The sequence below is a fragment of the Camelus ferus genome, chromosome 17 (genome assembly GCF_009834535.1).
Source record: "Camelus ferus isolate YT-003-E chromosome 17, BCGSAC_Cfer_1.0, whole genome shotgun sequence".
NCBI classification, from domain to species: Eukaryota; Metazoa; Chordata; class Mammalia; order Artiodactyla; family Camelidae; genus Camelus; species Camelus ferus.
This window is the reverse complement of record NC_045712.1, coordinates 30,859,158-30,872,492: the sequence shown is the minus strand read 5'-3', so window position 1 is coordinate 30,872,492 and position 13,335 is coordinate 30,859,158. Positions and strand designations below refer to the sequence as shown.

At 50.8% G+C, this 13,335-nt stretch overlaps 1 protein-coding gene across 3 annotated transcripts in view; it reads left to right on the top strand.

Annotated features, from left to right (window-relative positions):
• The first annotated feature begins 86 nt into the window (after nt 1-86).
• The window catches only part of PODXL2 (podocalyxin like 2), a 36,431-nt gene continuing 23,182 nt past the window's right edge, over nt 87-13,335 (top strand). For 2 of the 3 annotated variants that reach the window (XM_032458792.1, XM_032458791.1), the window contains exons 1-2: nt 7,419-7,549; nt 12,530-12,808. In XM_032458792.1, the coding sequence (XP_032314683.1) occupies nt 7,468-7,549; nt 12,530-12,808 (361 nt within the window). In that variant the 5' untranslated portion in view covers nt 7,419-7,467. Of the gene's footprint in view, nt 107-7,418; nt 7,550-12,529; nt 12,809-13,335 lie in introns of those variants that run through there. The other variant, XM_032458793.1, reaches the window with a different exon arrangement.

The following is a 13,335-nucleotide window of genomic DNA, read 5'->3' as shown; positions in this document are numbered from 1 at the left end:
CCACACAGCCTCCTGGAGAGCCTGGCGAGCAGCTGGACGGCCCTGAGGATCATCCTGGACAAACCAGACGGTCCCCACCCAGCACGGTGGGTGGACTCCAGTTGAGGTGAGGAGCTGGAGGAAGGCTGTGGGCTAGAGTCGAGGAGGGGTGACAGGACGTGACCCTCTCAAGGTGGGCTCCATGGTGGGAGAGGAGGTGGGAACTGCCAGTCTAGGCTCGAGGCCCAGAGGAAAGCGTCCTCTCTGCACCGCACGCCTGCCAGCAGCTGTGTGCGTTTTCCACACCAGCCGATTCTCCCATCTGTGATCAGAGACTGGGTGTCCTACAATGAACTCAGCTCCAACACAAACTTCCAGGAGTCAGCAGACCCCCGGGGAGGGGCCCAGACACAGTCCTAGTGGGTCCCCAGGTCACCTGCACTTCTGTCCAACTTGGCTGCAAACCAGAGGCTCCCACAACCCCCCTCAACTTCGGTAACTTGCTGTAGTGGCTCAGAGAACCCAGGGCAGGTTGACTTACATTAAAGGCTGTATCACAGGATACAAATGAAGAGTCCAGGCACAGGAGCTGCTGCCCCGGAGCTTGGGAGGGTGTGGTGTCCCCTGGCCTGGGAACTCTCAGAGCCCTCACTGGGGCTCCATGTGCAGGTGCGATGATCAAATCACTGGTGGTCGATGATTAGGTTAGCCCTGCCTCTCCCAAGGTCAGGGGCAGGGGTTCTGACCCTCTAATCATATGGTTTGTTCCCCTGGCAACCAGGCCCCATCCTTAGGGGTTCCCAGAATTCACCTCTTTAACATAAACTCCGGAGTGGTTGAAAGGGGCTTGTTACGAATAACAAAAGACACTCTTCACCTGTATTCCTGCAGAGCTGTTCCTGGAACCGAGGTGAAACCCCAATATGACAACAAAAGTGCTTCTATCAAATGGCTTTTACCACGTAGGAAATGACAAGGGTTAGGAGCTCCTGCCAGGCGGTTGCTGGGGTGCTTTGGGGATGGACCAAAATATGTATTTCTCATTCCAACAGTGTCACGTGGACCTCATGAGGCCTTGAGTCAGACTGCAGGAGACTCACACGGTCCCGCCTGTTTTACAGGGAGACCCTGTCTGGCCACAGGGAATTGTACTGAGTGGGGGGCCGGGTGTAGCCTCGAGACGGCAGTGGTCTGGACCGGGGGGATGGGGGCAGTGAACATACTTTGTCTTGTGAATCTCACGCTGAGTAGGAAGTGGTGGGAGCCGAGAAGAAACCAGGGGTGATAACCAGGCTCTGGCTGGAGATCCAGGTTGAGGTTAGAGGAGAAGCCGGAGCTTCATCTTAGACTTGTTGCCAGGAAGTGCCTGGTGGGCAGACGCACACCCAGGTAGAAATGGGGACTCTGCAGGCAGGACGAGTCAGGACTGCAGAGTAGAGTTCTGGGCACGAGCCGTGATCGTCCGACAGCAGCCCCGGGGGGCTGGGGTAATCGCCCGCAGAGCGCAGAAAGCAGTGGTCACCGCAGGAAGCGTGAACACCCATCGTTCAACCAGCAGAGGGTACTTAGGGGTGGGCACATGCTGGGTGAAAAACTAGGGGAGGATGTTCCTGGGAGCCAGGAGAAGGAAAGCTGTCTGGAAGGTCAAGGTCACTTGGGGCCAAGGTAGCTGAAGGCTCAGGTGTGGTGACAAACCTGTCTGCCGTGTCATGTTTCACCAAATGTAAGATGCCATCTGTTGTAAGAAGCTGTTATTTTAGGTGCTGCTGAGACAGAAATGCTGACGTTTAGAATGACTAGATGCCATCAGCTGTAAAACATCCCAGTTCAGAGATGTCGTTTTAAATGTGCGTCTTAAGTTGAAATGTGGTGTTTGTGGTAACATGGAGGTTGATGGTGACCTTGGTGAGCGTTTTCAACGCCGGGTGAGTAGAACTTGGAGTAAGGAGGTAGAAGTTGTCTGTGTGAAAACTTGAGACGTCTGGTTCTGAAGGGGAGCAGTGAGATGGGACAGCTGGCAAAGTACACAGACTCCCGGGAAGGCTTTTCCCTCTGAATTTTAGGATTGAGCAATTAAAGTTCTTCTCCATTCAGTATGAGTTCATTAGTGGAGTAATCTGAAAGATGATTGTGAGTGGAAAATAAGGTGCCAGAAGACGTGGTATCACACAGGTGGAATGTGTAAGTTCACTGCTACTACTTACTGTTTACATGTGTGCATGTTAAAGACAACAGAGAACGTGCTCGGGGACCTTGTGTTACTGTAAATAATGGGTTTATTGGGTTCAGTTAAATAGCATATGATTTAAAATGTGCAATTCAATGGTTTTAGCACATTCAGAGTTGTGCAGCCGTCATCACAATCAATTTTAGGACATAGTTATCACCTCCCCCCAAACCCATGCCCATTAACATGGCCGCCCTTCCCTCTCCTGCCCCAGCCCTGCCCCATCCCTGGCAACCGCAGATGTGCTTCTGCCTCCAGAGGTTTGCCTGTTCTGGACATTTCATATACATGGAGTCATACGATATATGGTGTTTTGTGAGGGGCCTCCTTCACTTAGCACAATGCTTTTCAGGGTTCATTCACGTTGTAGCATATGGCAGTACTTTGTTTTAATCACTGAGTAACGTTCCATTTTATGGATGTGTGACATCTTATCCACTCATCAGTTGATGAGCCTTTAGGCTCTTTCCAGCTTTTGACTATTGTGAAGAATGCTGCTCTGAATGTTCCTGTAACAGGTTTTTACGTGGACACGTGTTTTCTGCTCTCTTGGCTGTGACCTCGGAGTGGGACACTGGGTCGCGTGGTGACTGCGTCGAACCTGTGGAGGAACCACCAGGCTGTCTCCCAAAGCAGCTGCACCATCCTGCATTCCCATCACCAGTGCCTGAGGGTTCTGACTACATCCTGTAGAAAATGCCTTTTTGATTTTAACCATCTTGAGAGTGCCTGTGAAGTGGTTTCTCTTCCTGATTTTGATTTGCATTTCCCTGATGGCTAATGAGGCGAAATGTCTTTTCATGTGCTTGTTGGCCATTTGTGTATCTTTTTTGCAGAAATGTCTGTTTAGGCTTTTGCCCATGTTAAGCCTTTTTATTGAGTTATGAGGTCTTTATATATTCTAGACATAAGTCCTTTATCAGATTTATGATTTCCAAATATTTTTCCCCATTTTGTGGTTTGTCTTCACTTCCTTAATGATGTCTTTTGAAGCACAAAAATTCTTCATTTTTTTGATCTCCAATTTGTAAATCTTCTACAGCTTGTGCTTTTGGTATTATCTCAGAAACCACTGCCTAATTCAAGGTCATGAAGATACACTCTTATGTTTCCTTCTAGTAGTTTTATAGTTTTATCTCTTACATGTAGGTCTCTGATCCATTTGGAGTTAATTTTGTATACGGTGTGAGGTAGGAGGTCTAACTTCTTTCTCCTACATGTGGACATCCAGTTGTCCCAGAACCATTTGTTGAAGAGGCTGTTCTTTCTTCATTGAATTGCCTTGGCATCTGACAATCATATGACCATAAATAGAAGAGTTTAGTTTTGAACTCTCAGTTTTACCAAGGATATGTTTATCTCTGTGCTGGTGCCAACTTTGTTTTTCTTTGTCAAGGTGATTTCAGCTATTCAGTGGACCCCCTTGAATGTCCATGTGAATTCTGGAATCAGCTTATCAGTTTCTGCAAAGAAGCCAGCAGGAATTTTGATGAGGATTGCACTGAATCTGTAGATCAGTTTGGGGGTTACTATTTTAACAATTTTAAGTCTTCTGATCCATGAAAATGGAATGTCCATTCACTCATGTAGGTTTTCTTTAATGTCTTTTAACAATGTTTGTAGTTTTCAGAGTAAATTGTTTATTTTATCAGATTTATTCCTATGTATTGTATGCTGTTGATGGTATTGCAAATGAAATTTTCTTAAATCATTGCAACTTGTATGTTTCCTATTTTTGCTATAGCAAAGTACTACAAACTCAGTGGCTTAACATAACACATTTATTACCTTACAGTTTTCAAGGTCAGAAGTCTGAAATGGGTCTCACTGAGCTAAAATCAGAATGTCAGCAGGGTTCTAGGTGAAAATTCACCTAATCGCCCTTTCCGGCTTCTAGAGGCACCTGTGTTCCTTGGCTCCGGGCCCCTTTCTCCACTTTCAACGCCAGAAATCACGTCTCTCTGAGCTTTGCTTCCCTCGTTGTGCCTTCTCCCTCTTTCAGCTCTAAGAACCCTTGTGAATACCTTGGGCTATCTTGGACAAGCAGGACCACCTCCCGGCACATGGCCCTAGCGTAATCACACCTGCGTAGCCCCTTGCTCCATCTGAGGTCATGTATTCTCAGGTTCTGGAGATCAGGAGCATCTCTGGGCGGCCATGATTCTGCCTGCCACACAATGTATAGAAACGCATTTGCTTTGTATACATTGACCTTATGTCCTGCTACCTTGCGGGACTTATTTATCAGTTCTCATAGTTTGTTAGTGGATGAAAACTTAGGGTATTCTATGTACAAGGTTATGTCATCTGTGAATGGGGATGGTTTACTTTTTCCTTTCCACTCTGGATGACCTTTAGTTCATTTTCTTGCCTGCTTATCTGGCTAGTACCTGCATCCAGTATTGAATAGAAGTGGCAAGAGTGGACATCCTTACTTGTCCCTGACCTTGGGGGAAGGTTTTCGGTCTTTCACCTCAAATCGAGCATGATGTTAGCAGTAGGGTTTTTGTAGATGCCCGTTATTGGGCTGAGGAAGGGTCCCTCCTATTCCTAGTTTTTAGAGTGTTTTTATCATGAAAGGGCATTGAATTGTGTCAGATGCTTTTTCTGGATATACTGAGATGATAATACGGGGTTTGGCCTTATTTTAATATGGTGTATTATATTAATTGATTTTCAGATGTTAACTTTGCATTCCTGGATAAATCTCACTTGGCTATGGTGTAAAATTCTTTTTATATGTTGCTGGATTTGGTTTGCTGATACTTTTGTAGAGCATTTTTTAAAATCTATATTCATTAGAGATACTGGTCTGTAATTTTTTTCCTTGTAATATCTGTGTCTGGTTTTGGTGTCAGGGTAACACTGGCCTCATATAATGAGTTGGGGCGTGTTGCTTGCTCCTTTGATTTTGGGAGGTTCATGAAGCATCGGGGTTTTCCTGTTACTGTTTGGTGTCACGTTTGTGCAGTTGTGTGTCTCAGTCACTTCCTTCGCGCCCCTCATGCTTGGTCAGTATATGGCCTATGTTACTGCCCACTATGTAAAGTGGCTTTAAATGGTTAGATCTGGCATCTCAGTCTAACCGGTATGTGCTGTGTGAAATACGGATCTAACTTTATATTTTCAAATATAACTGACACAACACTGTTTATTGAGTGAATATTCTCCACTTTTTTGAAAAGCTTCCTTTATAATACATTTTCTTGGTACAGGGGTCTGTTTGTGACCTGTTTCATTGTTTATACATCTGTTCCAGATTTAATACCACACTATTTTAATTTCTGTATGTGTTTTGATCAAAATTTCCTTGGCTATTGAATATTTCATCTTTAAGATGAAATTTTAAATCAGCTTGTCAAATTCCACAAGACATTCTACTAGGGTTTTTGTTGGCATTGTATTGAATTTGTTCATTACTCTGGGAAGAACTGACATTTTTACCATACTGACTCTTCCCATCCAGTGACAAGATACATTTCCTCCCTTGTTCTGTTGTTATTTGAAACTTCAGCGTTTTCTTCATTTAGGTTTCATCTGTTTGGCTTATTCCTGGCTTTCAGTAGTTGTTGTGAACGGGATCTTTTTTCTTAATATATTTTCTAGCAGGTTATTGATGATACACAAAAAGGGTATTGATTTCTGTATGCTATCTTGTATCCAGAAGTCTTGTTGCAATCTTACTAGTTTTCAGTTAGTCTGTCAGTTGATTATCTTGAATGTTTTAGGTACGCTTGCAAATAATTAGTTTTACCAAATTTTTCTCCCAGATTTTTCTCCCATTTCCTTTATCATGCCTTATTGCATTGTCTCTTACTATTTGTGGTGGTGATGATTGTCCTTCCTTTGTTCTTAGTTAAATGGGAATGCTTCTAATGTTTCTTCTTTAAGTATGATGATTGGGAGATACTGTTTATTGAATTAAGGACATTTCCTTCCCTTCTATTTCTTTGCTTCTAAAGTTTTTGTTTGCCCCTTTTTATCGTAATTAGAGGCTAAGTTTCATTGCATGCCTTTTGGGGGGGGCATCTCCTGAGATTAAAAAAAAAAGGTTGTCTTAATGCAGAGAACTGGGTGAGTGGCTTTTTCTATTACCCTAGGGTAAGCCCTACTTAATCATGATTTATTAACTCAACTTGCTCATATTTCTTTATGAAAATTGCATCTGTGTTCAGTAAATTGGCTCAGGGTTTTTTCTATTTGTAGTATTCTTTGTTGTTTTGGTACCAGGGTTATACTAACTTCATAAAGTGAATTGGGAAGCTTTCTGACTTTGCTTTGGAAGAATTTATTTATTCAAGGTTTGACAGAATACGCTCACTCCAAAGGGGACTCAAGTCTTTTTTAAGAGTAAATTTTTACTATCTTTTTATTTTTCCCTCATTGTTTGCTTTTCTACTTGAGTCAACTCCAGTAATTGTGTTTTCCTTAAAAGTATCCAACTAGATTTTAAATTGTAGTTTTGCTCATAATTTTAAAATCTTACTTGCAGTTTTGTTCCCTTTTCCCTTACTAATGGTATTGACCTGTGTCTTCTTTTCTTGATGCTAAAGGTTTGGCTGCTTTATTCATCTTTTTCAGGTTTTTTAGCAATCGGTGCTACTGGGTTTCTCTTATTTCCGCAGTAGGAATTTGCGATTCTCGCGAGTGCGCGCGCGTGTGCAAGCCTCTTGACCTGAGTGCTTGATTCCCGTGCTTCCGGTGCTCGCTTTCTCCTAACACGCGGGCTTGGGGCTGTCAGGGGCCCCCTGGGACGCACTCGGTTCTCACACCGACCTTCACTTCCAGGTAAACTAACGTTTACATTGCGAGTCAGTCTAACACCCGAGTTACTCCGAGGCCTGCGCTTTGGGCCGTGGATTCCTGGGATTTAAGTCAGCTGTGAGCACCGCGCGGGCGGAGCGGGCGAAGGGGATGAACAAGCTGAGGAGCCGCGCGGGGACGAGGCGCGGAAGCGCGGGCGCGGGGACACGGGGCGGCCCCGTGCAGCCTCGCGAGGACTCCACGCCCCGCCCCCCGCGGTCCGGGCGCGAGGTCTGAGGTGCGAGGCGCGAGGCGCCGGGAGGCGCGGCCCCGCCCCCGGCCTCCACGGTGCTGGTTGGCCGGTGGGCGGAGGGGCGGGGACCCGCCCGCGGCACGCGGCCGGGCGGGGCCGGGCGAGTGACGGCCGCGCGGGCCAATGGGCGTGCGCGCGCCGCCGCCCCTCCCCACGCCCGCGCGGCCCTGACGCCCGGGTGGCTGCGGAGGGGCGACGCTGCACCATGGGCCGGCTGCTGAGGGCCGCGCGGCCGCCGCTGCTGCCGCCGCTGCTGCTGCCGCTGCTGCTGCTGCTGCTGGCCGGGGGTGAGCGGGCGGCGGTGGGCGGGCGCGCGCTGGACAGCTCCGCGCCAACAAAGGGCCGCGCGGCGGCGGCGGGCGCTGCGGGTCGGGGGCGGGGCGGGCGGTCGCACGCGCTCCGGGCGCTGCCGAGGGCGCGGGGCCGGGGCGCGGGGCGCGGACACGCGGGGCGGGCGGGGTCCGCGTGCACCGGGGCCGGGCGGGCGTGTCGGGGTGCGTGTCCTGGCGACAAAGGGCGGGGCGGGGACGTGAGCGGTGACAGACGCGGGGGGCGGGGGGCGCGGGCCCACACGCAGGTGTGCGGAGGCGACGGCAGGTGGGAGCGCGCGAGGGGCGCAGGCGTGCGGCTCCTGCGGACGGAGCAGCCGTGCAGCGCGGGCCGCACGAGGACGTGGCCTGGCGGCCGGGCGAGCCCTAGCGGGGCGGGTCGAGATTCGGGGGCGGGGCGCTTGAGGGCGTGTGCGCCAGCCTGTGTGCACCTGTGTGCGTGTGTGTGCACGCGTGTGCGGGTGGCCGTGTGCGCGAGACTCGGCCTGGGGCAGTTCCTGTGCGGTCAGCCTGCAGAGGCGCGGGCCTGTCACCCATGTGTGAGTGGAGGTGTCCGCCTGGTTGGGGGGGGCAGGCTCTGCTGGATGGTGGTCCTTCCCTGGGTCCCTCACCCTGAGCTTGTCCCACACTCAGCTCGGCCAGGGGACTGTCCTCCGCTGTCAGTCCAGGGATGGGTCAGGACCGAGTGGTGTGCACAGGGAATGGCGTCAGTTTGACTCAGACGGACACCCTCACCTCTGTCCTTGCGTGCCTTAAGTCCTCTCTGGAAGAAGGCGACTTCCTCTGCTATTTCTTTGTGTGACAGCCACCCAAGAACTGGCCAGCAGGGTGTGTCAGGACCCATGCCCAACTGTTACCACTGACCCTCACCTGGCTGTCCGGGATTACTGTGGGCAGCAGCACTCCGGCTACTCCTCCCGCCTCCTCCCTCCCATGCACTCTCCCCACAATGCCCATTATGGCCCCTGTGCTTGGGTGACGTGTCCAGCCATATGTGGTGTGGACACCCTGCAGGGACGCTTCACCATTTCTCAGACACACACGAGTGTGGTGTGGTGGCAGTGCGAGACCTTTCTGTTGAGCGACACGGCAGGGTAGGCCGAGCCAGGTGCTCAGGGCAGCTCCTGAATGGGTGTCTGTCCAGGGCTTCAGGCGCTCTGGACTTCAGAGCTGCTGGTTCGGTGAAGGGAGGGTGAGATACGGTGGACATCAGAGAAGGATGTTGGGGTCAGGAGCAGATCGCAGGGGAGGGGACCCTTGGGCATTACAGAGACCTTTCTTCATCCCCTCAGATATAAACCTGCTTTGTTCACCTCTTTATCTGAGTTTGTGTGGGTCAGATTTTCAGTTCTTTGAGGCTGATCCCTGATTCCTTTTCATATGCCTTCTTTTTCTCCTCTGTTGGGAATGACGAACTAACAGGAAATTATAGGTGCTAGATGAAAAAACTCAGAGTGTAATTCTGAAATTTAAAATCAGATGGTGTCTCAATTAAGGAAGATTAATTATTAAGGGCAAAAGTAATTATACACAGAATGTTAGGTCTCAGCTACTAGTTTGGTGGGCACCTTTGAAAATAAGTAACCTCGCGTGATTACCTAAATAATTACCCACTGCCGAAACTTGAAAATACCAAGGTCTATGTAAAGAAAAAATCATCGTCATCAGAAAAAATAACTTCAAGAAAATGGCAGTGTTTACTGCAGAAGGAGAGAAAAACCAGGTTTCCTTTTTCACACCCAGCTTTTCAGCAAGATTATCAGAATCTGCTAATTCCTATCAGACTGTTAGGAAAGATGGACAAGGAGGGACTGTGACTTCTCCACAGGTGGCAGGTGGAGGAGGCAGGCTGAGGCGAGACCCCCCATCTTCTAAGTCGTGGGGGTGGGAGGGAGCAGACCTAGTGAAGGCATCAGTCCACAGTCCTCTGCACAGGGAGCGTCACCCACTAGGAAGCCTTTCCTCCCCAGAGGCAGGGAACCAGCAGGCCTGCTGCTGGCTCTCCTCACAGGAGCAGGCGGTTTCCTCGTGGGCTGTCCTGGACAGCCTGACCAAGGCAGCGATGGCAGTGACTCCCTGCCTCCACACCTCAGTTCAGCTCTGAAAGAGCTCTCAGGTTTTGAGCCTCTGGTGGTTTTGTGGAGGGTAAAGTTCCAAGAACTCATCAGTTGACTTTATTCCTGGACTGCATGAATTTTTCCAGTTCATTTGTTCGTAGTATTTGTTTCCCCCAACACTGGGGATTCCGTTCTGCAAAGGAGAGCTGTTACATCAGCTGGTGACTTGTATAAAACTTGCACTTCATTTTCCAAGCAGCAGTAATTTCCCCGAGGGCTGAGGCTGTCTTGTGTTCATCTTTGTGTGTCCACAGAGGGCCTGGCCCAGTAGGTGGCACAGAATAGGAGCTCGGGGGCGACCATATTCTTCTGAGCAGAGCAAGCCTAACGCAGGCGCGACCTCCAGCGGGACGCTGCACCTGCCTGCAACCAGAGTCAATCTCACTGCCATCGTATCTGATGGGCACTGTTACGTGATTCTGATTAGCTTTTAAAAAGTTAGAAAATAACTCTCCCGTGAGTCCAGTTGATAGATGAAGTGTTTCCAAACACAGGGTCCGTGCGAAAATACAAACGAAGGGGATTCTTGGTGAAAACACAGGGAGCCGCTTTACTGACTGGAGGTCTTCTGCAGGAGGAGGAGAGACTCCCACAGCCGGGGCCGCTGTACGATTTGGGTGTTCTGTGGGGACCCCGAGTGCAGGCTAGAGGGGACGGATGTCCTTTAGTCTTCAGCGCTGGCCCCTTTCCTTGCTCCTTAAACCCCATGAGGTATCTGCTGCCTTGGATAGTCTTTCCTTACATGTCCTTTAGAAGAAGGGGACGTAAAGGGTAGCTTTCCAGTCTTTCTTCATGGAGCATCTGCAAGACCTTCTTGTGGGGAGACACCAGCTAATCATAGTGCTTCTCTTAGCTAGTTATTTGGCCTTAATTTCATGAGGCCTCAGTTATTTCATCTGTAAAACGGAAGGGTATTTATTAATTTATTCATTCATTTATCCAAACACCTACTGAGCTCCTGTTATGTTTCAGAGACTGCCGAGGCACCAGAATGACAAGGGTCGGGACACACCAACCACGTGCCCACTGTTCTGTGCGAGGCTGTAGGATGATCTGTTATGGCTCAGTGATTTGTCCAGAAGGCTGTGGTGTTGGGAGGGCGCCCATCCTGGACTAGTGGCCGGGGCGGTTCTCAGAGCTGAGGCTGGAAGCAGGAGCGGGTCGGGCAGGGGGCGGGGGGGGGGACTGTAGGCCTGACCGGCTTCTGCTTAAAGGCCCTGATGCTGTTCGTGTCTCTCCCCAGCAGTCCTAGCTCTTCCCTCAAAGTCACGTGGACAGCTCTGATCATTACTGTTCACATCAGCCTTTAGTTTTAATGTATTTGAAGATCCTGACCATTGTTGCTTTTGAATGTTCTCTTTTTCTGGCCAAGAACGTCTGGTTCTCTGTTCTTTATAAAGGATAATGACATATTCGTAGACTACAGCCTGCTCTTTGTAGCGTGGTTTGTACCCGCGGTGTGGAGCTGACCTGCCTCGGCCCTGCCCCTGTGAGGCCCGCGGGCGTTCTCGGCTTGCTCTGCAGAGAGGACAGTAAGGCGCCGGGTGCAGACGCTTCCCGGAGCCACGCAGCGTGGGGAGCTGGAGCGCACGGCGGTCTCCTGGCACTGCGTGCTCTCCCAGGCTCGTCCTCCCATGTCTGCTCTCCAGACCTGCCTGTCCTCTTCCGCACACTTGTTAGTTGTTGGTTAAGCCCCTCTCCCTGAACCTGGACCACTTCCCTCATGACTGGATGCCGTGTCCGTGGTCCTGTGTTGTCCGGCTGGTGCGTGGCGTGCAGAGACCCCGTCCACTCTGGCTGCAGGCTTGGTGCCTGGTGGACTTGTTTCTGAATCTGACACCCTTGTCTTCCTCAGAGACTGGGCGTTGTGCTGGCCCGGCCCAGCTTGTGGCTCACTACTTGGCGAGGTGGTTGTAAAGAAAATTCAGATGGTGCTTACAGAGCACTCGGCACATGGCACCAGTAATGTCACCTCTTATTTTTATTATTAACATCTCTAGGAATTTCCGTGACCTGCTGTCACGCCACATCACGGTGCGCTCTGGGCTAGAGGGGGCAGTAACACCTGTATTACTGAATGTTAGTTTTAGAAAAGAAAATACGGGGGTCATTTCATTCACCTTACTCATTTTTTGGTTGAGGAGACTGAGACCCAGAGGTTTTAAGCAACTTTCTGAAAGACATATAGCAAGTTAGTCATACTTGTGTAATTAGTGATTATGTTGTGAAACTGGCAAACAGGGCTATTTCCTCTTCTTGATGGGTAAGAGTGAGAGAGCAGGAAAAACGATGCCCTTTAATTTACTGTTTTTGTTTGTTTTGTGAACTGGGAGAGAGGGATCCAGGGCTCCAAACAGACCTGCTGTTACCGACCCTGGATGAGTTTGACCTGTGACCTCACACAGCCTTTTAAAGACTGTATTGCTCATCACATTCTTAACACAGTTTTGGAGAATGTTCAGGCTGGAATAGGAGCCTGGGGAACAGTGTCCACACAAGGTCCTTGGAAGTGGGGCCCCTCCTCCACTGCCCTCTGTGCCCCCAACACAGCGCGGTGGGGGTGGGGACTTGGGACACGTTCCTGAGTGAACAGACGCCCCTGGATGCTGATGCAGTCAGCGCCCCCACCCCGCCTCCCCTTTGTCCCCACCACAAGGCGGGCTCAGCAGTGCGGCTCCTTTTGCAGCCCCCAGGGGTGGGAGTGTCCCGCACCCCCACCCTCGCCCTGGATTCTCAGTTGTTGGAGGCATTATTGGTGTCTTAACCCTGTGCGAGGCTTTCCACTCCGGCCTCTTGTGACCATCAGCTTTCGTGTCTGCAGGGGCATCCCTGGGCATGTGTGCAGCCGGGTCCGATGAGCCCAGCCCCGAGGGCCTCACCTCTACCTCCCTGCTGGACCTCCTGCTGCCCACCGGCCTGGAGCCACTGGACTCCGAGGAGCCCAGCGAGGCCATGGGACTGGGGGCTGGCCTGGGAGCCCCCGGCTCGGGCTTCCCCAGCGAAGAGAGCGAGGAGTCCCGCATCCTGCAGCCGCCACAGTACTTCTGGGAAGAGGAGGAGGAGCTGAATGACTCTAGTCTGGACCTGGGACCCACGGCAGGTAGGGCTCCCCTCCTGAGACATGCGCCGACAGGCCGTGAGGAGGCCTGGCCCCATGCCCGGCAGCCACATCCTTGCTCGCATCCCGTCCCGTCTCCCCACCCGCTTTCCCCTGGGGCTTCCACCTGAACCTCAAAGCCAAGTCCCTGGGCTCTGAGGGGCTCAGTGGCCCAGGAGGTCCTATTGATTTTTGTTTAGTGGCCGTATTCTGTGCTCCCCTAATTCAGTATAATGCTTATAGCCTGTGAGATATGGAATATTACCCCATTCTACACACGGGAAAACCAAGGCTCGGAGAGGTGAAAGCGTTTGAGGTCATGCAGCCGCTGAGGTGCTCAGTCCTGACTGAGGCCTGCGTCTGTCCACAGTCTAGGGTTTTGGTGGTGTTTTCTCCGTGCTGTGCTGTCTGTTGAAGGTTCCCAGGGGTCAGCAGATCCGCGTCCCTCCTTGGGTCTCTGAGCCCCAGGAGGCAGTCTGCTGCCCTTCCCTCCGTCACACACCAGGCTGGGGGTCCGGGTTCACCCAGCC